The 26964-nt window shown below is 46.5% G+C and overlaps 1 protein-coding gene across 3 annotated transcripts; it reads left to right on the forward strand.

The window, feature by feature from the left end:
* TCTN2 (tectonic family member 2) lies at positions 1-25553 on the forward strand. 3 transcript variants are annotated; one of them, XM_044243510.1, is made up of 18 exons: positions 1-185; positions 314-421; positions 899-975; positions 1825-2020; positions 4906-5006; positions 7394-7590; positions 8117-8243; positions 9616-9760; positions 11413-11478; positions 12444-12578; positions 12829-12906; positions 16072-16152; positions 16980-17091; positions 19649-19755; positions 22755-22908; positions 23851-23976; positions 24131-24219; positions 24462-25553. In XM_044243510.1, the coding sequence occupies exons 1-18, from the start codon at positions 104-106 to the stop codon at positions 24563-24565; spliced, it is 2085 nt and encodes a 694-aa protein (XP_044099445.1). In that variant the 5' UTR covers positions 1-103; the 3' UTR covers positions 24566-25553. The 3 variants fall into 3 exon arrangements, with proteins under 3 accessions (XP_044099445.1, XP_044099446.1, XP_044099447.1); XM_044243511.1 differs by having other exon boundaries at positions 1837-2020; XM_044243512.1 differs by lacking the exons at positions 899-975; positions 1825-2020.
* The last annotated feature ends 1411 nt before the right edge of the window (positions 25554-26964 follow it).

A 26964-nucleotide genomic window follows, 5' to 3' on the forward strand; every position in this document is an offset into this window, starting at 1 on the left:
GATGGCGGCGGCGAGGCGGCGCGGGCCGGGTCTTCTGGCCCTGTTCTTCCCAGCTTCTAAGGCGGGCGCGGTTCTGTGAAGCCAGTCCCGCCAGGCCCCAGGCATGGGCTTGCCGCCTCCCGCCCCTCTGCTCTTGGGGCTCCTCCTTCTGCTGGGCATCCCGAGGCCGCTGTGGGGGGACCTGGGTGTGTACCTCACGGCCGAGGCCTGCAGGCTGCGGGTTGGGGATGAGGCGTTTAAGGGGCCAGACTTGGGACTCCTCCCGCTGTCCTTGCAACTAGTAAGTCCGCCCTTCCCCTTCCTTCCCGCCTAGTTTTCCTTCCTGCTTTCATCCGCATGACCGGTCCCGCGGTCACTGCGTCCCTGGTGGGAGGCACCGAAGATGTGACCGTGTCCCTGACCCTGCTGCAGGACAAGGAAGGTAAAACGTCCGGTCCTTGCTCTGGGGGTGGCGTTGGGGGTGGGGTGGGCCGGGGTCAGGCCGCCCAAGGAGCCCGGGGAGGTGGCATCGCAGGATGTGGCATCCCCGGGGACCTCGGCCGCCATCCCCGGCAAAGTGGCCATGGGAGCAGGGCTGGGAGGCTGCTGTGGACCAAAGAGGACCGACGGACGGGCTCGGGGTAAGAGAGCTTGGGACAATAATGTATAGTATTCACCGTCCCCTCTGCTTCATGTGCACCCCCGCGTTTTCCCAGCAGGAACAGTAATATCCTTTCATGCCATTTAACAAATGAAGACACTACAGAGAGGCTGTCACTTGTCACTTGTCCACAGCCATACAGCTTGTAACAGGCCCAGTCCTCGGCTGGGAAAAGGATTCCCTCCTAGGGAGCCTGACTGCAGCCTGCACACCCTTAGCTGCTGGGCGATGGTGTCTGCGTCCTAATCTCTCCTATAGGATTATTGCCGGTTCCGGCTTGTGGGGTGCTGACCAATGAGACGGGAGACTGGAGCTTGACTGTGACCCCCACTGTGGTAAGCCAGAGGTAAAATGTTCTTGGTGCCACCAGTGGAGACCCACAGTTATCTGCACTGCACTCTTGGTTGGACATGGTACAGTTTTCTCTGTGCTTGGAACTACCACGACCCCGTGGGTTATCACATCGGGTAGACACCCACCCAGCCCAGTAGGTGCTGATGCCCGGGTCAGAGGTCCTTAGACGAGTTTCAAGAAGCTTGTGAACCCTCTGAAATTGTCTGTAATGTTCTGTGTGCGTTTTTCTGATGAGAGAAGTTTAGCAGCTTCCATCGGATTATCAGATGGGTCTGTGACTCAAAAATCTTCTGGAATCACTGCTCTAACTCAGCTCTGAGCTTACGTGTAAGGATACTCAAGCCTGGAGAGATGAACTGTCTTCCATTTAATAAATGTGTTATTGAGTGCCTAGTATGCGCATCAGCTCTGGAGATAAAGGCTGGGAAAGGCAGACTTTGCTTGCATCCCAGGAACTGGGGACTGTTTTCATTGACTTTTTAATGCGTGTATTTGATGTTCTGCTGATACACTGGTAGGATGATAAAGAAACTAAAATCGTGCTGGACACACTGAGTTGATTTATCAGACAGACCCGTGTTTAGTCTTCTCTAATATCCAGACGTTGCTTGCTTTCCTGTTGAACTGAGGATTAGGAATCGGGTCTTGCCTAGTGCCCTAGGCTTACCGGGTGAGACTGAACAGAATAATATCATTTTTGTATACAGTTCTCCTTTTGTAAAGTGGGCTGAGGCTGGTGGGTGATTTTATCGTGTTTTCCATTGTACGTTCTTAGAATGATTCATGCTGTGTTCAGTCGCTTTAAAAGGGACAGCATACTTTCCTTTCAGAATGCACTGGAGGTGACAGTGAGGTTGGAGAGGGGTCGGCAAAGGTGTTCCTCTAATGAGACGGAGTCCTCCTCAGAGTCCCCGTGTATGGTCCAGGCTCTTCTGGTATCAGCATCTCGCAATTCATCCTGTTTAGCTCATCTACTCATCCGAGTGGAAATTTATGCCAACTCTTCTTTGGCCCATAATGCATCAGGCAAGTAAAGTCTTTGACAATCAAAACATTCACTGTTGACTTTATCTGTTGAGTTATAGGCGTTTGCCACATAATCTGTATACTCTGCTCTTGAGTCCGTCTTGCCTTCCTAAACCTACTTCCTTTTTGTTTAAGTTTCTTGGTTTAGAAATTCCCACTTTGTCCTCTTTGACTTAATTCGGATCTGTTTTATTTTGCTCTACTGTTTGTACCCTTGTGGACTGCATTCAAGGGAGAGCGTGAAGTTTGTTTCTGTGCATTGGATTCTTGTGACTCCATCTTGAAACCAAACCAAACCAAAAACAAAACAAAACAAAAAAGCAAGGGAAAGATTAATGAAGGAGTTTACAAGACAAACAAAAACCCCCCGCAATAGATTTTCAGTGAAAGCTTTGGATAACCAGCTTCTTTTTCCCAAGGCAGCCTCTTAATATACACTTATGGAAGTGTGTGGTATTCTTGTGTTTAAAAACAGCACGCACACACACACTAATAACACACAATTTACTATTCTATACCTTTTAAAAATAAACGCCATACAAATGGAAAAGTGCTCCTTATTGTTTTTAATAGCTCCTAGTACTCCATCCTGTGGAGCTGCCCTTGTTTGACTCGTCTCTTACTGATGGAATTTCAGGCAGTCCCGGCTTGTGATGTGTAACCAGCGCTACAACAGATAGCGCTGCGCACACACGTGTTTGGACTTGAAAGTGGTGTCGTGTTATTCTCCCTTTCCCATGGCAGTGTTCTCAGAACGAGAGAATGTAGGTGTGCCGGTGGTGAGGGGTCCGGTTCGATAGGTGCCGCCTACCGCAACCACCTCCAGCATCTCTCGCCTTTATGGTCATCTGGGATGAAGGGAGCCACGTGGCTCCTTCGTAGCAAAGGTCTGTCACTTTGAGACTCCACAGCATCACTTCCCTCATCACTTTCCCCCACTGTGGTCCTCTATGTGATTTCGGAAGTGGAGGGGATTGGATAAGCGAAGATAGGGCTGTTCAGCGGGCCACTCTGCCCTCAGTGTGCTGGCGTGGAAGGTTCTCCAAGACAGATCTCCAGCTGCGGAAAGCAGATGCAGCTGGGTGCGTATAGCATGGAATGCGAATATATATTTATATTTGCACAAAGAAGTTCTGCAAGGCTGTCTGAGACGCTGACCATGGGGGACCCTTTGGAGGAGCTATGTGGGAACAGGAAGGGGCTGGCTATAGGGACTTTACTATGAACCTTTTTCTTAGATCCTCGTGAGTTCTTTGAACATGTGAAGCGGTGACCTATTTAAAGGTTTCAAGTTTTATTTTTAGAAGAAAAAACATTCTCTAATGTTTAAAATTGAAAACAAACCAACAAAATAATATCCGGGGGGGGGGTGTTTAAAAAAACTACCGCAGGGATGAGTGGTAGCCCTAACATTCAAAGTAGTAGCTTTTTTCTTTTAAAAAATCTTGACTTGACTACATTTAGGTAATAAATAAAATTTCTTTTAAAAAATATTGAGTCCATTTAGGTAATATTTCAAAGCATCTTTGTGCAATTAGCCAAACTTCGGAAAATTAGAGTGTCTGTATACTGATAATTATGCGATGTCCGGTCTGACCCCATGAAGGTATGAAACATTTTGCACCCAGTCAGACAGAGCTCAGAACAAGAAAAAGGATGGAAAGACAGACAGGAGGTACGTGGTATGCCTAGTAACAATGAAGCTAGCAAACAGCAGAGGAGATGTATAGATAGATACACAAACATCTATCTATATATCGTATAGTAAAACCCTATTCTAAAATGCCTTGCTTCCGTCGAGAGGTTTAATTATACTGATGGTCAGAGCCTTGTCTGGTCTGAGTGACATAGTCTGTTACTCAGACCTTCTCCTCATTCCTGATGCCATTGACCTACTGGGGTTCTACTATATGATAGTGTAGACTACTAATTAGCGGTGCTTCACGTGCTGCAGCTGTCGTGTCCTTGAAGTTAAATGTTACATAGAGTTTAAAGAAATCCTCGTTACCTGGTTTTTCAAGAGGTGCCAAATCCTAGGGCAAAGGTAAAATTCAGGGGGCGCTTGGGTGGCTCAGTTGGTTAAGCGTCCGAGTCTTGATCTTGGCTCAGGTCTTGATCTCACAGTCATGAGTTTGAGCGCTGTGTCGGGCTCCACGCTGGGTATCAAACCTACTTTAAAAAAAAAAAAAAAAAAGTAAAATTCAGCAGACTGAAAGTTTTACCCAATAAATTATTGCAGAGAAACTGGGAACACTGCTGTCTGGATTCCGAGTTAGGAGGTTGAAATGTAATACAACATATTCCTTTTCCAATCCATGTAAAAATTATTCATTTCCCCGCCCACTTTCAACCTGGAACCAGAATCAGGATGTGATGAGTTGGGTCTACAGTGTGATAGGATAGGAGGTTGAGCAGGTAGCATCATTAGATAGAATCTTGCGGCCAGATAGGCGCCAGATAAGCCATCTGAACCGTCACTGTGGTTTCGGTTTTTCTGCTGGGGGAGGTAATGAAATGGAAGGAGTCAGTGCTTAATGTGAGCCTGTGCTATGAAAGGCATTGTTCAGCGCATAGAAACATACAATCAGTGCCTTACAGTTATCCCAGCTTGTCAGTTTTAGTCCCTCAATTATCTTTAAGATCAACCACAAGTTTTAGTTTATTATGACTCGCACATTTTCCTGTATTTGGGGTTTTGTAGGCTGGTAGATAACAGGCCTGGGGGAGGGTTTACGCACAGCTCAGGGATTTCCTTAACGTGTCCTATTTGGTCCCGGTGATTTGTAAAACAATCGTGCAGCTTTCTTTCGAGCGTCCAAAAAACCGTGGCAGTGCTTTGTCTGCGTGTTTCATAGCTGGACTTCTCTGTTCTTTGTACTTTTCAGAGAACGTGACTGTTATTCCCAATCAGGTGTATCAGCCCCTGGGTCCTTGTCCCTGTAATCTGACAGCCGGGGCCTGCGATGTTCGCTGCTGCTGTGACCAGGTGGGTCCGTCCTTTCCCATTCCAGGTGCAGAGGTTCTGCCGCCTGAGGGCCTGTGAGGAAGACCAGCCAGTCTCCATCCACAGCTATTTGAGCGATGGGCTTTGAAAACTAAGATTGCGTTTTGTGTTGCAACTTGTTTTCAAATTGAGTATTTTCTCAATTTAATTTCTCAATCTAATACTCAAATTGAGTATGTTTAGTTCTGTCGGTCTAGTTTAGGGAAGGAAAAAAAAATGGATCTCTTCCAATAAAGTCAGGATTCAGATGATTATACTGAGGGGATGGTGTTACTATCTTACTGAGAAGCCTCTATGGAAAGGTAATTTTTTTGGTAAATAGATAGAGGTACACAACCCTCACGATGACCCCACTTGAGAACATTTCCGTCACCCCAAAAAGAACCCTTTGTGCCCCTCTGCAGTATCTCCCCTGCCCACTGCCCATCCGGGCCCCTCTTTCTCTGTGCTGTGGCTTTCTGCATTGGCCTGTTCTGGACGTTGCGTGTAAGCGGATTCTGACAGCCTGTGGCCTCCTATGTCTGGCTTCTCTTGCTCGGCATCTTGCTTTCAAGGGTTCCACATTGTGGCAGGTGGCAGGAGCTGTGTTCCTTTTTATGGCCAAGTCACATTTCAGTGCAGGGATAAACCACAGATTTCCAATCCGTTTATTAGATGATGGACATTGGGGTTACTTTTGCTTTTTGGCTGTGATGAATAAAGCTTCTGTGAACATTTGTAGGCAAGTGTTTGTTTGGATGTTGGTTTCCGATTCTCTTGGGTAGAGTACCTAGGAGCGGAACTGCTCTGGCCTATTGGCAACTGTAGGTTTAACCTTTGGAGGAACTGTTTTCCAAACTGGCCGCACTGTTTTACATTCCCATCGGCGGGGAAGGGTGGCGATTTTCCCCATGTCCTCACTTACATTTGTTACCGTGATCTCTTGGATTTTAGCAGTCCTCGTGGGTGTGAAGTGGTAGTTTGCTCTGATTTTCATTTGCATTTTTATAGTAGCAAATGATGTTGAACATCTTTTCATGCATTTACTGTACATTTGTGTATCTTTGAAGACATGTCTTCCTAGGCCCTTTGCCCATATTTTTATTGTTTTTATTTATTTTGTTGGTGTTAAACTATAAGAGTTTACTATACCCTTCTGGAGACTAGTCTCAAATCAGGTATGTGATTTGTAACAAGTGTCCCCATTATGTAGGTCGTCTACTTTCTTGTAGGTACCATTTGAGGCCGGAAAGTTTCGTAATTTGATGAAGTCTGGTTCATCAGTTTTTTCTTTTGTTGCTTGTGCTTTTGGGGTCATAGTTAGGAATCTGGCAGGTACCATCCGCATTTGTAATCCTTCTTTGCGATTTAAGAGGAATGAGAGATGTGGCACATTTCCTGGGACCCCAGTCACTCCTGATTTTGGTTGAGCACAATTATGTTGTGGTTGGTTTCAGAAAACAGAAAAGAGAAAAGCAGAAAAGGGAACTTTAGGGTAGATCTAATGCTAACAATTGCATTTACAATAACAATGATATTTAATCAAAAAATCCAACACATCGTAAATCAGTATCAGTGGAAGTGTCAAGATGGTATTCTTGTTCTCTGTCTTCCAGACTGCAGTCCTGTGCCCGGTTCTGACTTCTGTGTTTGTCCTACTTGGTATCGAAGCATGCAGTGCCAGCCACTGGCCTTCTGGGTCAGTGATGTCTTCTGGGAGCTGCTACTCACCACTTTAGTTGTGATCCGTTCTTTAATTTGAACTATTCTTGTTTAAAATGTATTCTTCTACTGTCAGTAAACAAGGCATTCAGGACATGACTTTGAGCTCTCAACGCTCTGTGAATCAGGGAAGAAAATGGACAAATGACCGAATACAGAAATGAAGTCACTTCTTGATGACATTAACTGGTTGTGTTCTCGTGCGGACTGTAGGGATTCTTAGGAGTTCGGACTGTTTGCCCTGACTCGAAATGTCTTAGGTTTCTCCGGGCTCGGGATTTGGATGGTGATGGCGATTAAAAAGAGACGTTTACTCTGTTTTATTCCCCATTTGGAATCTATTCCGTATTATCTTCTCTTCATACTGTTTTCTTTTCCCCCTCTCTCTCCCTCTCTCTCTTTTTTGTGGGCACATCTCATGTCCCCAGTAAGGATGGGATTCCCCGAACGGTTTGAAATTCCTGACCTGGAGGCTTCTTAGGGAATTGATGAGAGGAATTCCAGCAGGATTTTACTTCCTGTGAGCTCAGAGCACAGGAGCCTGGACAGGAGACTCTGTTCCAGGCTTCCTCAGCGGCGTCCTGCTCGCCCGAGTGCCTCTGGGGGTTGGAGAGGGGGCGCCCCACGGCAGCTTCTGTCTGCTCACTGCCCCTCTGTTTCCTTTCCAGGAATGCTCGTCCGATCTAACGGAGCTGTTCAGAGAGGCCTGTTTCACCGGCATTTTCGGAGGCGATGTCAGTCCCGACTCTGACCACCTGTGCTCTGTGCAGGAGAGCCGCGGGGCGCCCGGCTGGTTCCCGTTCCTGTGTGTGCAGTCCTCGCCGGCCAACTCGCCCTTCCTGGGCTACTTCTACCATGGCTCCCTGTGCGTGTCCTCTCGCGGCCCCGACCTCACTGCCTCTAGTCGCCAGTCGGTTCTAGATTTCTGTTAGCAAGTTTATTTTGCGCTAAGGTTTTAAAAGAATTGGGCCTCATTGGAGAGAAATTGTTGATGCCACAAACAGTTAACAGTGACGATCTGGGTTTGGGGAAGGAAGGCTGGGCTCCCTGGGGGCTTGAGTTTCTTTCTTGAACCTTTCCCTGATGTTGAAATTTGACAGCTTTCTTCTTTTTCTTCTCCTCCTCCTCCTCCTCCTCCTCCTTCTTCTTCCTCCTGCCCCTCCCCCTCCCCCTCCTCCCCTTCCCCCTCCTCGCCCTCCTCCTTCTCTCTTTCCTCCTCCTCCCCCCCTTCTAGAATTCTCATAACATAAAATTAGCCACTAACCACTTTCAAATGTGCACCTCTGTGGCTTTTAGTCCATGTGTTATTTTTGTAATTAAAAAAGTAAAACAAAAATTTAAAGGAGATCCAGCCGCGAGGAGCCGTGGTCATCCTTGTCGTTGATCTACAGCTCCTCTCAGCGGCGTGCTTCCTTTGGAGTGCATCTGCATGCTGATCTAAGAGACCTCTCAGACTTCGGTTACAAGCAAGGAGATCCGATCATGACTGTAGACAAGACATATTTCACCATTCCGCAGGTAAGAATTTCAATTACAATGTGCTCGGGGCCTTTCACATTTTTTCCCATCTTGTTAATTTAACTTAAAAAAATCTTATCCTGGGACGCCTGGGTGGCTCAGTTGGTTGGACGACTGCCTTCGGCTCAGGGCGTGATCCTGGAGTCCCGGGATCGAGTCCCGCATCAGGCTCCCAGCTCCATGGGGAGTCTGCTTCGCTCTCTGACCTTCTCCTCGCTCGTGCTCTCTCTCACGGTCTCTCTCTCTCAAATAAATAAATAAAATCTTTAAAAAAAAAAAAATCTTATCCTAAGTTACTTTTCTCCTGTGGACTTCCCAGGCGTGCAGCTCTTTATGGTGTCGATTTTAATAGTCTCTCTTAAATTAGCCACTGTTTTTGCTAAATGTGAGAGTGAACTTCCCAACCAAAAGACATTCTCTCAATTCCATGGAACTAACTACCATTCTGAGCTTCTGTTAGTTTAACAGCCAATTTCTAATAAGCTATAAGTAGACAGTAGACAGTTTAATGTAATAGTCCAGAGCTTTGAAAAATATCTCAAGGCTGTAGAGTTTTATGTAAAACCTTTATTTTTTTTAAGTCCAAAATCATGAGGAAAAGATATTTGTGGGAAGAAAACGTGGAGTCTAAACCGTCTCTCTTCGCTGTTCAAGGAATCCATTTTTATGGTTTTAACAAAAATCTGTTTGTCCTGAGGGAGAGAAAGTGAAGTTGAATATAATCACGTCTCTGCAAAGCAAATACAGCAAGGAGTTTTCTTTTTTTAAAGGATTTTATTTATTTATTTGACAGAGATCACAAGTAGGCAGAGAGGCAGGCAGAGAGAGAGAGGGAAGCAGGCTTGCTGCTGAGTAGAGAGCCCGATGTGGGGCTCGATCCCAGGACCCTGAGATCCTGACCTGAGCCGAAGGCAGAGGCTTATCCCACTTCTTTTTTTTTTCTTAAGATTTTATTTATTTATTTATTTGACAGACAGAGGTCACAAGCAGGCAGAGAGGCAGACAGAGAGAGGAGGAAGCAGGCCCCCCGCTGAGCAGAGAGCCCGATGTGGGGCTCGATCCCAGAACCCTGGGATCATGACCCGAGCCGAAGGCAGAGGCTTTAACCCACTGAGCCACCCAGGCGCCCCTCCAGGAGTTTTCTTATTTTATGTTACATACTTCTACTCCTCAACCGGCTGCTTCCAGACTATGGTTAGCGAATGAACTAGATAGTCGATTTGTGGCTCATCTAGTCAGTGAACTTGACATTATTTGAAGACTAGCCCAGCAGTAGGCATGGGCTGCGGGAAGAAGGCCTATATGGGCCACTGACCTGTGTTTTGTGATTTGACAGAGCTCATAGCCTTGTTGGGATTTCCCTTACCCTCAGGTGTCTCTGGCTGGGCAGTGCGTGCAGAACGCGCCCGTGGCGTTCCTTCACAATTTTGATGTTCGGTGTGCTACTAATTTGGAAGCCTACCAAGAGCAAGATGGTGGCGTCATCCACGCGAAGATCAAGAATGGTGCAGTGGGAGGTACGTCATGTTGGTCTAAGAAAAGAACGTGGGACTCCTGGGTGGCTCACTCGGTGAAGCAAACCGACTCTTGATTTCGGCTCAGGTTGTGATCTCAGGGTCGTGGGTTCGAGCCCCGTGTTGTCAGGCTGTGCACTCAGTGGGGGAGTCTGCTTCTCAGCGTCTCCCTCTGCCCCTTCCTGCGCGTGCTCTCTCTCTCTTTCAAATGAATAAACGAATCTTAAAAAAGAAAGAAGAAGAACACAGACCTGAGTGTCTACATAAACTGCGATCCCATGAGGATATAAATCACTTCCACTGGATCAACTTAAAATACTTCAACTCTCAACTAAAGGAAAGGTTTTCCTCAGATAAAGCCCAGTTCCATAGGGCAGCACGTCCCATATTCGTTCTTCTGTACAAATGGAGGTAGAACTCACATAACGGAGAATTAACTGTGTTGAGGTGTGCAGTTCAGGGACATTTCGTTCCTTCCCAGAGCTGTGCCACCACCCCCTCCGTTTAGTTCCACAACATTTTCCTGCCCCTAAAGGAGACACTATACCCTGACCCCTAGCAACCACTCCTCCCCTTTCTGTCCCTGTGGATCTGCATGGTCCGCGCTTCCCATACATGAGGGATCCTGCAGGAGTGGTCTCCGTGTCCGGCTGCTTCACTTACCATCATGTTTGCAGGGTTCCCGGGCCGCCGCACCGACCAGAGCTCCGCTCCTTTGCGTGGCTGTGTCCTGTTCCATCCCATGAACGATCGTGCCACATATGTCACCCGCTCATCCTTTGTGGCATTTGGGTTGTTCGGCAGGTTGTTGGCAGCTGTGGTCCTGCTGCTGGGAATGCTCATGTGCGACTGTCTGTGTGGGCACGTGTTCGCGTCTCTCTGGCCCTGCACCCAGTTGCGGGATGGCCAAGTGACATTGTGATTTGACTTTCTTTCTTTCTTTCTTTTAAAGATTTTATTTATTTGACACAGAGAGATCACAAGTAGGCAAGGAGGCAGGCAGAGAGAGGAGGAAGCAGGCTCCCTGCTGAGCAGAGAGCCTGATGCAGGGCTCGATCCCAGGACCCTGAGATCATGACCTGAGCCGAAGGCAGAGGCTCAACCCACTGAGCCACCCAGGCACCCTTTCTTTTTCTTTATAAGATTTTATTTATTTGTCAGAGAATGAGAGAGCTCAAGCAGGGGGGAGTAGCAGACAGAGGGAGAAGCAGGCTATGGGCTGAGCAAGGAGCCTGATATGGGACTTGATCCCAGGACCATGGGATCATGATCTGAGCCCAAGGCAGATGCTTAACCGAGCCATCCAGGTGTCCCGTGATTTGACTTTCTGAGGCAGCGCCAAATCGCTTCTAGAGCAAGCGCACCGTCTTCTGCTTGCCCTGCAGGGGCCCGCGTGTTCGCTTCTGCAGGGGAGAAGCTCTCAGATCACACTGTCCCTGACTGCCAGTCTCCTCCCCAGTTATCATCAGATGCCAAGGCCCGTGGGATCCCCCGGGGAGGGGGGCGTCTGGGGAGGTGAGGGAGGGTTAGCAGCTGGCACACAGGTCAGGCGCAGTCACCATAGTTGCCTGGTAAGCTTGCCCTTGACCAAGTCAGCATGCTGGTGCTGGGCCATGTCGTCCTCAGGAGGCTAACGGACCCCGGTATCTTCTCAGGCATCGTTACGCCGAGAGTAACCTATGAGGAAGCCGCCGACCCAGATGCATTCATCACCAGGACAGGTATTTGAACTCACGCTCCCTGTCACCTCTGCAGAAACATGTAGGTCCTTTCTGAGAAGGGATATGTAGTCCTGGAGGGAAATAGGTTTTTACAAAGAATTTAAAAAAAAAAAATTTTTTAAGATTTTATTTATTTTGCAGAGAGAGAGAGAGAGAGAGAGAGAGAGATCACAAGTAGGCAGAGCGGCAGGGTGGTGGGGAGGGAAGCAGGTTCCCCACTGAGCAGAGAGCCCAATGTGGGGCTCGATCCAGGACCCTGGGACCATGACCTGACGAAGGCAGAGGCTTAACCCACTGAGCCACCAAGGTGCCCCGATTTTTACAAAGAATTTAAGGAGCTTCCCCACAGTTAGAAGTTTGTCTGGCCCACATTTGGTTTGTTCCTGACTTGTCTTGCCTCGCTGCACAGCACTGTCTGCCGCCTGGAGCCATTCCTCACAGCCCTGAGCTCTGTGGGCACCAGGGGCCCTGCTGGTCTTCAGGGAGCCTGTATGTAGGCTTCTTCCTCTCTCTTCTCCTTTTTTTTTTTGTTTTTTTAAAATAACTAAACTTTGCCGTCTTGACGCAGCCAAACAAGACATTCAGAGTTTCGCTAATAGCACCAGGATTTTTGTTCTTCACGAAGGATATTTGTGTTTCCTTACAATGTGTTGAAATTCTCAACTTTATTCATTTCTCAGATCTTAGCGAAGTACCTATAATACGGTAGTGAGCTAGATGGCGGGCCTCGGCTCCCAGGGGCTGACATTCTGTCCTTCGTCCTTGCCAAACACTGGAGCGGGCGTGTGCGTGTGTCGAGCCATGAGCTGCATTCTGGGGGTCCGGCAGTGGAGCGGAAGGGCAGACCTCCCCCCCGGACACTGTGATGCTGTAGGGGAGGGGGCCCGTGCTGACTCGGTGGGGCCAGCGATCGACCTGAGCCCCCAGGAGGGTCATTGATTTATGAAAGTATTTTTTATTCTCAGGAACACTTTTAAGCAATGAATCAGCCTCCAGAAACGTGAATGTGGAAGAACATTATATTTTCAGATGGAATAATAATACAATCAGTGAAATAACTGTCAAAATTATCCGGGCAGAAATTAATGCCCACCAGAAAGGTAAGTTTGTTGAGGGCAGTGAGAATGTTTTCAGTGTAAAACATTTCTTTTTCTTTCTTTAAGATTCTCATAATTATTACATGTAAAATTAGGTCAGGCTTGTTTCTTACTTGTATTTGTGATTTAACAGAAAACTTTTCTTTTGTATGGCAAAATGTAATTATAAAGTAAAGAAAATAACACTATGGGGGATAATTTCTTTTCCTAGTGAAATGGTACACGTTGTATTTTCATTTTGCTTTATTTCTAGGGATCATGACACAGAGATTTACAGTAAAATTTTTAAGCTATAATAGTGGTGAAGCAAAGGAATTTTCTGGAAATCCAGGTAAGACAGTGTATGTCAACTGCTGACCCTACAAACATATTTTAATTCGGTACTCTTATACTACAATAATTGTAAGGTACTCTTTCCGATTTTAGTTTGTGACTCTAACCTTTCTCTTCTCTTTTGTGACACTGTATTCTTTTTCTGATAACAACTTTTTTTTTATTTAACGTGAAGTGTCCTAGATAGTAACAAATTGTTGTAAATGCAAAACATTTTGTCTCTTTAGCTACTAGTCTTTTGAAAAAAAAAAAGATAATGCCCAATAACGTAGGTAAAATTAGCTTTTATAGAACCAAGAAGCTATATATCACGGGGACTGGGAACTTCTGGTCACGTTGTGCATTTTGTGATTATGTACAAATATAACATCACCTGATTTTACTTTATTTAATTAATTAGTTATTTTTTAAAAAAGATTTTATTTGTCCATTTGACAGAGAGAGATCACAAGTAGGCAGAGAGGCAGGCAGAGAGAGAGAGAGAGGAGGAAGCAGGCTCCCGGCTGAGCAGAGAGCCCATGACCCGAGCTGAAGGCAGCGGCTCAACCCACTGAGCCACCCAGGCACCCTGATTAATTTATTTTAATTAAAAAAAATTTTTTTTAAAGATTTTATTTATTTATTTGACAGAGAAAGGGATCACAAGTAGGCAGGGAGGCAGGCAGAGAGAGAAGGAGAAGCAGGCTCCCCGCCGAGTAGAGAGCCTGATGTGGGGCTTGATCCCAGGACCCTGAGATCATGATCTGAGCTGAAGGCAGAGGCTTAACCCGCTGAGCCACCCAGGCACCCCCCCCCTTTTTTTTTTTAAAGATTTTATTTATTCATTTGACAGAGAGATCACAAGTAGGCAGAGAGGCAGGTGGGGGAGTGGGAAGCAGGGTCCCTGCTGAGGAGAGAGCCTGATTTGGGACTCGATCCCGGGACCCTGGGATCATGACCTGAGTGGAAGGCAGAGGCTTTAACCCACTGAGCCACCCAGGTGCCCCAAGTTTACTTTGTTTTAAATGAGATTTTAGTGTACTTGTTAATGTGGAGTTTTGGACTTTATAGTTTTGGATTTCAAAGCAGCCTCCTGAAATTTAAGGGTTTTCAGTTAATGATCTAATTTAACAGGATTTCTGAGAAACACCATTAGAATATGTGAAAAGTGTTGACATTCTTGTCAAAAAAGAATTAATTGATTGCAACCCAGAACCAGTCAGTCTGTGAGATAAGTTGTGTATGGACGGCCATCATTCTCTAGCACTTTCTGAGGCAGGAACGGTTTTGGCAGGAGTACACTACACGGGCATAATTCTCAAGGAATTAACTCTCTTACTTGGAAAGACGGCACCAGGTCATAGACACAACAGAGAACAATAGAAGATAATTAATACATGTGGGCTGGACTCACAGATAGGCCTAGAACTTGAGAGCAGTGGAATGTTGACCGTCCACCTCCACTGCCCATCATGAAGGACCTGTGTCAAGTACCTAGTTTGTGGAGGTTCTGATCTCAGTGCTGGAAGAAAAGCAGAGTGAGTCAGAGTTCTGCACTCTGGCAAGTTTCTATTCTGGGCTGTGTGGAGGAGATTGTACCTGGGAGAGGAGATAGTGTGGGTTGGGGACAGGAATAACCCAGGGGCTGCCAGGGAGGCAGCAACGGGGCCGCTGGGAGATGGAGATGGGCAGGGACCGACCAGCGGCCGGAGGGCTCGGGAAGGAACCCGGGTTCAATTCTTGCTGCTTCAGGAATGCTCAGAGGTAAGGTGGGAAACACGCACTAGGCGTGAACCCTGACTTCGTCTCGGTTTGTAAAAAAGGCTCTAAAACATGTTTTTGGGGACATATGAGGAAGTAGAAGTATGATACATTTTGATTATTAGAAATTATTAATTTTCTCAGGAGGAATATTGGTATCATGGTTATGTAGAAGAATATCCTTCCTTCTGGGAGATGTATGTTAGAGCTCTTAGAGGTGAAGTGTCAATTCTACAGCTTACTTTCTAAAGGTCTCGCCAGAAATAATCTGTGTGTGTGCTCATGTTATCTCGAGAACACCAGGCTGGCTAATTATCCACGGTTGTTGATTTTCGGTGGTATTCCCTTCATCTCTGTGTGCATGTGAACGTTTCATAATAAAAAAGCAGAAACGGGCACCTGGGTGGCTTAGTGGGTTAAGCCGCTGCCTTCGGCTCAGGTCATGATCTCAGGGTCCTGGGATCGAGTCCCGCATCAGGCTCTCTGCTCAGCAGGGAGCCTGCTTCCCTCTCTCTCTCTGCTGCCTCTCTGTCTACTTGTGATCTCTCTCTGTCAAATAAATAAATAAAATATGAAAAAAGAAAAAGCAGAAACAGTAATGCGGGCTAATAGGAGAGACTAGGAATAGGACTGGAATCACAGGGGGTGGGGTTGATTTACCAGAGAGTTCCATGGAAAGGCTGCTTTGGTTTAAGACTACTTTTAAAGCGCCTGGGACCAGCAGTAGTAACCACTCCTCGAGTACTCAGGCGTGACGGGGCGGGGACTGACTCTTGCCTGCTTGTGCCTTTTCAAATTTGATTTTATTATTTTTTTTATTTTTAAGATTTTATTTATTTACTTGTTAGCACAAGCAGGGGAGCAGCAGGCAGAAGTAGAGGAAGAAGAAGCAGGCTCAGCAAGGAGCTGGATGTGGGACTCGATACCAGGACCCTGGGATCATGACCTGAGCCGAAGGCAGTGGCTTAACCGATGGAGCCACTCAGGCGTCCCTCAGATTTTTTATTTTTAAAATTTATTTAAAAAGTCACACAGGGGCGCCTGGATGGCTCAGAGGGTTAAGCCGCTGCCTTCAGCTCAGGTCATGGTCTCAGGGTCCTGGGATCGAGCCCCTGCATCAGGTTCTCGACTTGGAGGGGAATCTGCTTCCCCCTCTCTCTGCCTGCCTCTCTGCCTACTTGTGATGTCTCTCTCTCTGTCAAATAAATAAATAAAATCTTAAAAAAAATAAAAAGTCACACAAATATCTTTGTTAAAGAAAAAACAAAAGAAAATGTGTGAAGATGGTTTCTTTTCTCAAGTGTATTCTGATCACTTTGCCTGTAGGTTTCCTTTCTCTGTGTTCTTCCTCTTTTATACTATTTGATGAGGGTTTGCTGTGTTGGGTTAACTTTAGCTACTTCCCATTATCGCGTTTGTCTAGGTTACCAACTTGGCAAGCCAGTTCGAGCTCTGGATATCAACAGGATGAATAATGAGAGGACCTTACACCTTTGGCAGTCGGGTAATCTGGTTTGGTAATCTGATTCGCGCTTTGACAAACTAGAATTGGAAATAGGGCCTTATTTTGAATCTAATCAAGTAGTTAATCACTTTAAATTCCTGTTGGTTTATTTAGCTCATGGGGAGGGTGGAGGAGATCAGGCTTCTACAGCTTTCTTTTGTTTCGTTTTAAATTTAACTTTGTTTGCTCCTGAAATGCTGGTTATTCATAAGGGAGATTTAAATGGGGGTTGGCTGGGGTGCCTAGGTGGCTCAACTGAGTGGCAGACTCTTGATTTCAGCTTAGGTCATAATCTCAAGGTCATATCTCAGGGTCATGAGATGGAGCCCTGAGTCCAGCTCTGTGATCAGCAGGCTGTCTGTTGGAGATTCTCTCTCTCCCTCTCTCTGTGCCCTCCTCTTGCTCATAGTACATGCTCTCTCTCTCAAATAAACAAAAAATAAACAAACAAACAAATAAATAAATAAATAAAATCTTTAAATATGGGCCTGGCTGTAGAGTCTCTTGTCATTGTTGCCTGTAGTCCCAGATGGTGGTGATTGGAGATATGACCATAACTTTGATCCAAACAATGGGAAATCTTTGCGTTGGTGCCAGAGGCATTAACTTTCATGTTCAGAAAAGACCATTGATCCTGGGCCAACTATTCGGATACAGAAAGGCCCCTTTGTTCAGCTTTGAAAAGATTAGAGTAACCATGACTTCAGTTCTTGAGGAATTTGGAAACTTTATTTCTACTGATGGTTTTCGGTTTTCAAAGAAAAACTTTGAAGTAAATCTTTATTTTTGTTTTAGCAAAAATAGAGGATCATCTTTTTATTTTCTAGCTGGAAGGGGTTTGTGTACATCAGCAACTTTCAAACCTGTTTTGTTTGGAGAAGATACACTGTCTGGATGTCTTCTAGAAGTCGGGATCCATGAAAACTGTACTCGGCTCAGGTGAGTGCATCATGGTGAATCTACCTGCCTTTTGAGTGGTTTGCTTAAAATGAATTCACCCCATGAAATGACAGACAACATGAATGTGAAAAATTGCAGTCTGTAGAACACACTTGTGGAAAGTGGAAGTGGATAGTAGTTTCTTTAGAACTGATTCCGGGCCCCTGGGTGGCTCAGTTGGTTAAGCGTCAGACCCTTAATCTCAGCTCAGCTGCTCATCTCGAGGTGGTGAGTTTGAGCCCAGCATTGGTGTCCATACTGGGTGTGGAGCCCTACTTCAAAAAAAAAAAAAAAAAAAAAAAAAGAATTGATTAGAACATTGGTAAAAGGGAAAATGGAGTTCTTTGTTGGCACTAGAACCCTTTCATCCCTATTTATGCAGTTGCTCTGCTAAAGTCTGTCCATTGTTGGAACCCAGCACTCCTCCAAGCATAAAAAGGACAGGAGGCAGATGTAATTGGTGTGATTAACACTGAAAGAATACATAAGCCTTGGGGCGCCTGGGTGGCTCTGTCGGTTAAGCATCTGCCATCTGCTCGGGTCATGATCTCGGGGTCCTGGAATCCAGTCCTGTGTCAGGCTGCCTGCTCAGCCGGGAGTCTGCTTCTCCCTCTGCCCCTCCCCCTGCTTGTGCTCTTGGATTTCTCTTAAATTAATAGCTATGATCTTTAAAAAAAAAGAATACATAGCCTTGTTACATGGTGTATAAGGAACTTTGTACTTATTTTGGTGGCATTTGGAAGGTGTGTTTATGGATACGCTTATGCATTCTTTTTTTTTTTTAAATTGAGGTAAAATTCATGTAACATAATCATTTTATTTTTTATTTTTTGGAAGATTATTTATTTATTTATTTGACAGAGATCACAGAGAGGCAGAGAGGTAGGCAGAGAGAGAGAGTGGAGGAAACAGGCTTCCCGCTGAGCAGGGAGCCCGATGCGGGGCTTGATCCTAGGATCCCGAGATGATGATCTGAGCCAAAGGCAGATGCTTAACGACCGAGCCACCCAGGCACCCCATAATTAATCATTTTAAAGTAAATAGTTCGGTGACATTGAGTGCATTCATGATGTTGTACAACCACTGCCCTTATTTTGTTCCATCTCTGCAGAAGAAGACCTGTACCGATTAACTATCCACCCCTGTTCTCCCCTCCCTCAGCCCCGACAGCCACTGATCTGTGTTCTGTCTCTAGGGACTGACCTGTTCCAGACCTTTCCCATAAATGGAATCCTACAGTAGGTGGCTTTTCATGTCTGGCCCCTTCCACTCAGCTTCAAGTTTTCGAGGTTTATCCACACTGTGGCAGGTGTCAGGGCTCTGTTCCCTTTCATGGCTGAATCCCGATCCCGTTCCACCGCCTGGCTCTGCTCCAGCTTGTTTATCTGCTCATCCGTCCCTGGGCACCTGAGTTGTTTCCGCCTTTGGCTGTCGAACAGTGCTGCTGTGAAGGTTCATGTGCCAGTTTTGATTGGAGTCCCTGCCTTTAGTGATCGTGGGTGTAACCATTCCAGGAGAGGAATTGCTGGGTCATACAGGAATTAGATGCTTAATTTTTGGAGGAACCACCACATCGCTTTCAGTGGCGGCACTATTTTATATTCCTACCAGGAATGTGAGATGGTTCCAGTTTGTCCACATCCTCCCAACACTGGTTAATTTCTGTTGTTTTGATAGTTGCCGTCCCAGTAGGTGTAAAGGAGTATCTCGTTGGAGGTTGTAAGTGCGTGCATTCTGACCCCATTTCATCTGCAACATATCCTGAGTAGCATGTTCTCTGGGGAGCTGGGAGAAGATGGGGAGGCACTAAGCAGGGAAGTAGACAGGTGTAAGTTTCAGCAAGGCTCTTGACCGTGGGGAATAAGGCTGGAGTCGGCGGTCTCTGCCTTGCTGTTCATAAGGTTTGTACCTGCCAGTGACATCACTGGAAAGGAGGGATGCGAAATTCCAATTCCTTTTCTTCTTCTTCTTTTTCTGTTTTTTTAAAAGAGAGAAGGAGAGAGAGAATTCCAAGCAGGCTCCATGCCTAGCGTGGGGCACAATGGAGGGCTCGATCTCACAACTCTGAGATCATGACCTGAGCCAAAATCAGGACTCAGGTGCTTAACCAACTGAGCCACCCTGGGGGCCCCGCTAAGTTCCAGTTGTTAATCTTTACTTAATCTTATGGCTCAAAGTTCTAGCTCAATATTTACGTTCCTTTTGCTCTCGGATCCCTCTGGCCTGTAAATTTAGCCTGGTAACTGGGTACGTGATCTATGCACCTCCCAAGTTTTATGACACTCAACGGAGTCTGTAAACTACATGATAGCAACATGAGTCACCAATATTTAAAACCCAGAGTAAACAATTGCTTCTGTATATCTTCCCCTAGTGGCTTAGGTCCCTCCTGGGCAGGCCATTGAAGAGAATGCAGGCGCCCAGCTGCTTTTAATGCCATTTCCTCTGGCAAGTTTTTATTTGGGCCCCCAGCAAGCACAACCTGGACACTCCATGGAAAGGACCTCAGGATGAGCCCCATTGGCCGTGCGCTGAGAAATGTCTTCCTCTCTTGCAGGGAGAATGCTGCTGAACTACTTGACTCATTAGTACAAGCAACTCATGTTGCAATGAGAGGCAACTCCGATTACAGCGATCCTAGTGACGGCTGGCTGGAAATAATCCGTAAGTCAGAGCTGCAGAGATGTGCGGCGGGTAACTCGTCGCTAGGAGTGTGTTATGTGGGCTGTGCGGGGGAGTCGTGGGATGAGTCTTCTGCCTGCGCTGCAGCTTGGCTGAGGTCTGTCTAGAGGTTAGCTGTCCGGCATCAGGCTTTTCACATTCTTTACCTCTTACCCATGAGGACTTTTTTTTTTTTTTTTTTAAATATTTCGTTTATTTGACAGAGAGAGACCCAGCAAGAGCAGGAACACAGCAGGGGGAGTGGGAGAGGGAGAAGCAAGCTTCCTGCTGAGTAGGGAGCTCATTGCGGGGCTCGATCCTAGGACCCCGAGATCATGACCTGAGCTGAAGGTAGACGCTTAACGACTGAGCAACCCAGGCGCACCCCCCTGCTTTTAAGAGGAAATCGCATGTGGGACGCCTGGGTGGCGCAGTTGGTTGGACGACTGCCTTCGGCTCAGGGCGTGATCCTGGAGTCCCGGGATCGAGTCCCACATCAGGCTCCCAGCTCCATGGGGAGTCTGCTTCGCTCTCTGACCTTCTCCTCGCTCGTGCTCTCTCTCACTGTCTCTCTCTCAAATAAATAAATAAATAAATAAATAACTATTTAAAAAAAAAAAAAAAGAGGAAATCGCATGAAGTTCAGTGCCCCGTTGTTTCATGAGCTAACGGCCTTTGTAAAAGAAAGTCTAAATGAAGATTGAAGATTTTCAGTCTGTTTCAGTTTGCATTGCTATTTTCGATTGCCAGGAATATGGGCAGTTGAGAGCAGACTTTACAGTTTATACAAGCAATATTGCTAATTTAAAACAAGGTGATTGAAATGATGATGCTGAGGGAAAGAAGCCAGACAGACGTGACCCCGAACCCTTCAGGGCCGTGTGTACGAGATGCCCAGAATGGGCCGATCTGCTGCCACAGAGAGCAGCTGGTCGCCAGGGCCTGGCGCAGATGGGAGCGAGTGAGGAGGGACTGCTAATGGATACAGGGTTTCTTCCTGGGGCAATAAAAATGGATTTGGTGATGGCCGCAGAACTCTGTGAATATACTGGAAACCATTGAATTGTACATTTAACTGGGTGAACGGTCTGGTGTGAAATGTCTCTCAGGACAGCCGTTACAACGGAAAGAAGTGAAGGCGTAGTGGGTAAGAGAGCAGGCCCCACCCAGGCCCATGGAAAGGCTGCAGTCTTGTGCCTTTGAGCAGAGGAATTTGCAGCGTCCTGCACCATGGGGACAGAGCGCCAGGAGGTGGAGTGGGTGTGGCTCAGGCAGTAATGGGGTTCACCTTCCCATCTAAAATGGCCGCCCCTGAGCTGCTGCTCACTTAGCTGCTCAGGGCAGAAGCTCAAGGGCTCAGCTGGTCGTGGTATAGCTGGACCCCAGACCCAGGCTTCCAGCCTCTTTGCTGGCTCCCCAGCGGGCAAGTCAGGGGAGTCTTGAGTATGGAAATGTCCACGGAAGGAAGGCTTCTTCTAGTGCTCTAATTAATGGCATTGCCTTTTGGGGCCAGAAAGAGGAAATTGGCTGTGCATCATCTGCTGTCCTAAGTCCCCTCTTGTCACTGAGGATTCTGCTGGGCCCCTCCCCTTGGCCTGGATGGTGGTAAGCAGCTTTCTGGCTCCTGTTCTCTGTCCCCCTTAGGTTGCTTCCGCTCAGCAGCCTGGAATTCACACAGCGGCCCATCCAGACTTGTGCCTGTGCTCTCCACACCCCTTGTGATTTCGTTTGGATCGTTAGGATCCCGGGTCCCCTGCCCTCTTTGTGCCAGCGAGGGATCATGTAATATGTCTGTGGGCCAGAAGTGCCCCAAATCATTCTCTGACTTTGGGAGGGGTCCTGGGGGCCATGGGGCGCGTAGGCTGTGACGCATCGATCCTTCCTTGCCCGGTGCTTGAGTCACTAGGCCCAGAGTTAGATCCTCATTTGGAAACAGAATCTGGAGGTTGGGGTTTGTCAGCCCATGGGGTTTGCTGCTGAGGCCAGCTGGGTGAGCTGTGACATCCAGGAGGATGGAGGGAAGGAATCAGTAAAGCACCTGAGAAGTAGAGAAACTGGGAGGTTTCGAGATAGAGTAGCCCCAAGGTTCCATAAGAAGGACTGAGGTGGGGACATTTCGTTGCCTTCGGGGTGAAAGCAGTTGGCTTCTGTGGCCGTCTAAGCCAAAATCAACCCTGATCCTGGTTGATAAACAGAAGAGATGGTGAGGGGCGCCTGGGTGGCTCAGTGGGTTAAGCCTCTGCCTTCAGCTCAGGTCGTGATACCAGGGTCCTGGGATCGAGCCCCACACTGGGCTCTCTGCTCAGCAGGGAGCCTGTTTCCCCCTCTATTTCTGCCTGCCTCTCTGCCTGCTTGTGATCTGTCAAATAAGTAAATAAATAAATAAATCTTAAAAAAAAAAAGAAGAGATGTCGAACACACACATCGAGGAGGAAGTCGGAAGTCATAAATTGTCACAACTTTCAAGTCCCCCCCAGTGTCCCCTCATGATTTGCTACCCACCTCCCGCAGTTACTAACTTCTTAGTCGGTTTCATTCTCTTCATTGTGTTACTCTATGGCAACATAATAGGAAATTGCTTCTTTGCTCTTTAATCCCTACTAACTGGAGTTGTTAGCACGGATTGTAAATGTCTCAGATGCCTTGTACGAGAACAGTGTCAGCCAGGACTCAGTCTCATGGTGTTTTACTGCAACTGGATGGTATTTCTGCTGAAGCTCTGGGGAGCTTGAGCTTGGGAACTGGATCCAGATGTCTGCTTTTATCATGGTGGGTCCGGGATTTTAAAAGTTCTGGTGACTGACTTAACAGACGAGGAAACATTTTGAACACAAGGGCTCGCATGGTCACAGAGTGACTATACCAAGAGCCTGTTAGAGACGAGAGATGCATAAGTGTGATTCCTATCCCATAACATTTTCCAATTTTTCCTCCGTATCATGGCACTGTGCAAAAACCATGGTTATTCTTTCCAAAATGCACAACTTGATATTTTGCTGTAGGCGCAGATGCCGCCGACCCAGGTGCAGCCCCGCCTCTCAGCGTGCACGGCCTCTGCGCCGATGTTCCCGCCCGGCTGCACATCCGCATCCTCGTCTCAGATGCTGGCGCAGTGGAAGGGATGACTCAGCACGAGATCGTTGGCGTAGAGACAAGGTGTGATCGCATCTCGGATAAGTCAATAAAGTGGCAGGTGCTCCAGAGTTGGGAAATGCTAACCTGCAGTCAGAGTGCATATTTATGAATTGCAATTATTCGGGACCTGCTTATGTGTATAAATGAAACATGTTATCATCTGCGTGTGTAATGGTAACTTGTTCTCCCAGGTGTTTATAAAGCTGTGTGTAAGGGATTCTGTGCGCTCTCTCAGGGGGCACAAAGGGGAGATCCGGGAATATAATAATCCGTGCATATTGAGTAGGGAATATTGTGGGGAGGGGGTTTCCCCAAGGGGAAGCTGGGGGGCAGCTGCCAGAAGGAAGGGGATGGGATGCTGGATGGGCAGAACCGACAGATGTTAACCACCAAACACAGCTGGTAGCAGTCTTCTGAGAGGGATGCGCTGTGCGTGTACGTGGTGTGTAGAAAACACCTTCGTACTCCTCCCAGCACCTGGAAACCCCTCAAAGATGGCTAGCTGCTGTTGTTGTTCGTATTAAATTGTTTATTATTGTAGCTGGGTGGTTCGCCGCGCTGCTCTGTCTCCTTGTGCATATGTTGGAACGTTTACATCGTCCAACGGGGGGAAAAACAGTAATAGAATAGCACCTTCTTCTTCTTCTTCTTTTTTTTTTTTTAAAGATTTTATTTATTTATTTGAGAGAGAGAGAGTGAGAGAGAGCATGAGAGGCGAGAAGGTCAGAGGGAGAAGCAGACTCCCCATGGAGCTGGGAGCCCGATGCGGGACTTGATCCCGGGACTCCGGGACTGTGACCTGAGCCAAAGACAGTGGCTTAACCAAATGAGCCACCCAGGCACCCGAATTTGAACCTTCTTTAGGAGAATCCCGATTTATATTGTTGCTGTTGGTTCCCTGATACTCTTAACAGACCAGAAGTGAGCGGTGGGTGTGTTACCTGCTTAATCTTTTCCTTCCAGGTTCTCTACAGTGAACTGGCAGTTCCAGTGTGGGCTTACCTGTGAGGATAAGGCCGACCTTTTCCCTGTCAGTGCCTCTGTCCAGTTCATTAAGATACCTGCCCAGTTACCCCGGCCACTGACAAGGTAATCCAGTTCACGACCTACCTGACATTATTAGGAAGCAGAAAAATATATACTTGAAAATAAGAAGTTTCTTTCTTTATTCAAGTTTTGATATATTTCATCAGAAGTGTGCTTTTTTTTTTTGCCCATTGTAATCTTCTAAAATGTTTCCTAGATTCCAGATCAATTTTACAGAATATGACTGTAACAGAAATGAGGTGTGTTGGCCGCAACTTCTATATCCACTGACTCATTATTATCAAGGTAGGGTAAAGCAGGTTTCTGGAAGGGTTATCACTAATGTTTTGCCAATTAAAATAGTTTAAAAAATATGTATGTGTCACAGAAAACTTAAAAAAACACATCGAAGGAGTTTTAAACAATTTACTGATAAGGTTTCTACTTAGAAATGATCACTATTACTGTTTTGGTTTATTTCTACTAAGTAATTCCCCCCAAAAGTTAAGAAATAAGAATTCTGCTTCATTTGGTTCATTCTCTTGCAGGGGAACCTTATTCTCAGTGCGTAGCCAAGGGCTTACTCTTGGTATCCTTCTTCGTATTAGCTGCGTTCCTCAGTAACCCCTGGACCAGAACATGCAAAGCTTGAAATGCAACTACCACCTGACTTCTTACAGACCACAGACTTTTGCTTCAGTGACTTGTCGTACTCCTCTGTGCCTTTGTAAAGTTGTAATAAATGCAGCGCTTTATTTTTTAGATTTTTTAAAAGTTAAGTGCACTGCGGATTTAATTCACATACGTAACTATCCAGGTGTGTGTGAGATGCAGAGCAGACACTCTCATTGCTGGGCTAGACCAAGCAAAATGCACAAGAGGGTCAACGGTGTAAATAAATGTTATCAGACGCTTTCATGTATATCAAAAGTTTCCACAGTCTCGGGAGTTTTGGTCCACAAGTTATTCTTACTTTAGAAAGTATTTTCTTCAAATTCTTATATATTTCCAATGAATTGGTTGGTTAATTTCCTCTATTTCAAAGAAAGAATTAAAAATTCATAAAGCCTTAAAATGTATATACCATAAAATGTATGTATTATTTTGTAAATATACACAAATAAATTGAGGAGGGAAGATGTGGAGGCTGAAGGAGGGAAAGTAATATTGGGAGGAGAGTAAAACAAAACCAGAAGAAGAGGTCAGCACGTATGATCAGGTACAGGAATCATAGACCCATGTAAAATAAACTGGTTTTCAGTGAAGGATAGTTTTTCCTAGTTGATGCTTGAGAGAAATTCCTCCTGTGGCTCCCGGCGAGGAGACAGACAGAATGATGTAGTGTGGGGGTGGGGGGAATGGATGTCATCAACCACAGCCCACAGGGCCACATGGCAAATCTCTGCATCTTCTTTGTGGACTAGACAAATTTTAGTCATGTATCAGATGGACTTTGTACAGGGTCAGTAAACGTAATTTTGAGATGTGACTGTCTTCCCTTTGTACTCTGATGGAATTCGTGGTGCCTTCTGACTTCCCGGACACATCAGATATGTTGTTGCATTTTCCAGTGTAAATCTGTAAGCCTAGTTCTGTTTTTTACTGATTCCTATTAAACATGTAACTAATGACATAAAGAAGTTTTCTCCCTCAAGTACCACTCTGTGTACTGCACTGAGAAATACCGATTCCTCCCCTTCTGCTTCTCTTTTTCTTTGATCTGGATCTCTGTGGTGGAAGTGATTACACCCTGTAGAAAGAGTAAAACAAATTGTATTTTGTCAAAGAAAAGGAAATATCCATTGGTCAATTAATTGTAGTGATTCAGGAAGTTTTTCTATGGCAGTTAATATAACTAGCTCTGGAAAATTAGTTTGAAATTTTCAAGTGACAGGTAATTGAGCCTGATTTGGTGGGCTTTGTTAGGATGCCTTTTGCAGTTAAGAGGGGAAAAGCTCACTTTGGCAGAAGAATGGGATCTGAGGGACCTGCCATATGGTTTTAACTTTTCTAAGTTTATACATTCATGTATGCATTTGAGAAATATTTATTGAGTGGCTTCTGTATGCCGGGCCCTGTTAATAACCAAGGCAATGTTGTTTGTTTAGTGGAGCTTACATTCTAGTTGGGGGGGGGGAATGGGCAATAAATACAGACAAGATAATTTCAGTCATCGGTAGGTGTGATGAACAAAATAAAACGGGGTGGGATAGGAGATTACCTTAGCTAGGGGTCTGGGACAGCCTTAGAGGCAGGCACATTGGAGCTGAGGACCAAAGGAACCAGCTTTGAGGGGGGCCTGGGTGGCTCAGTGGATTAAGCTGCTGCCTTCGGCTCAGGTCATGATCTCAGTGTCCTGGGATGGAGACCCGCGACGGGCTCTTTGCTCAGCGGGGAGCCTGCTTCTCTCTCTCTCTGCCTGACTCTCTGCCTACTTGTGATCTCTCTCTCTCTCAAATAAATAAATAAAATCTTTAAAAAAAAAAAAAAAGGAACCCGCTTTGAGAAGCTCAATGAGAGGGGTGTACTGGGCAGAGGGAGGAATCGCCAAGTTCAAGCGCACGGGCCAGGGAAGATAAAGTAGGCAGGTGTGGCTGGAGCAAAGGGAGTCCAAAGCAGGCGATGGAGATGTTGAGGGCTTGGGGGAAGAAGGCGGTCAGGTCCTGTGGGGTCCTGCGGGCCGTGGTAAGAAGTTTGGATTTTATTGAGAAAGCGGTGGGAGAAACCAGAGGATTTAAAGTGGGCTACGAGCGATTTTCGTCCTGCGTCGGAGATGACGGTAGCTGCTGGGCGGAGGATCTGCAGAGGCAGACGTGGCCAGCGGGGCGACAGTGCCTGAGCCCGACCCGCCGTCTGGTCTGCACCGGGTCAGGACCCGAGAGAAGGGCCAGTGGCAGGAGTCAGCCGCAAACGCATGATGCGGTGTCATGCTGTCAGTGTGAAACGTTCTGATAGGCAGATCTACGGGACGAAGGTGTTCGTGCTTGCGGGGAGCTGGGGACTGACGGCGCTGAGCAGGTGGAATCGTTTTCGGGTTCACGGAAATTTTCT

The sequence above is a fragment of the Neovison vison genome, chromosome 3 (assembly GCF_020171115.1).
Source record: "Neovison vison isolate M4711 chromosome 3, ASM_NN_V1, whole genome shotgun sequence".
Classification (NCBI taxonomy): domain Eukaryota; kingdom Metazoa; phylum Chordata; class Mammalia; order Carnivora; family Mustelidae; genus Neogale; species Neogale vison.

Bases quoted from the DNA above. Each gene is read 5' to 3' on its own strand.
- TCTN2 (XM_044243510.1), top strand. From the start codon at position 104: ATGGGCTTGCCGCCTCCCGCCCCTCTGCTCTTGGGGCTCCTCCTTCTG. The intron at 7,591-8,116 runs GTGCGTGTCCTC...GTTGATCTACAG, and splicing joins TACTTCTACCATGGCTCCCT to CTCCTCTCAGCGGCGTGCTT. The intron at 22,909-23,850 runs GTGTGATCGCAT...TTTTCCTTCCAG, and splicing joins ATCGTTGGCGTAGAGACAAG to GTTCTCTACAGTGAACTGGC.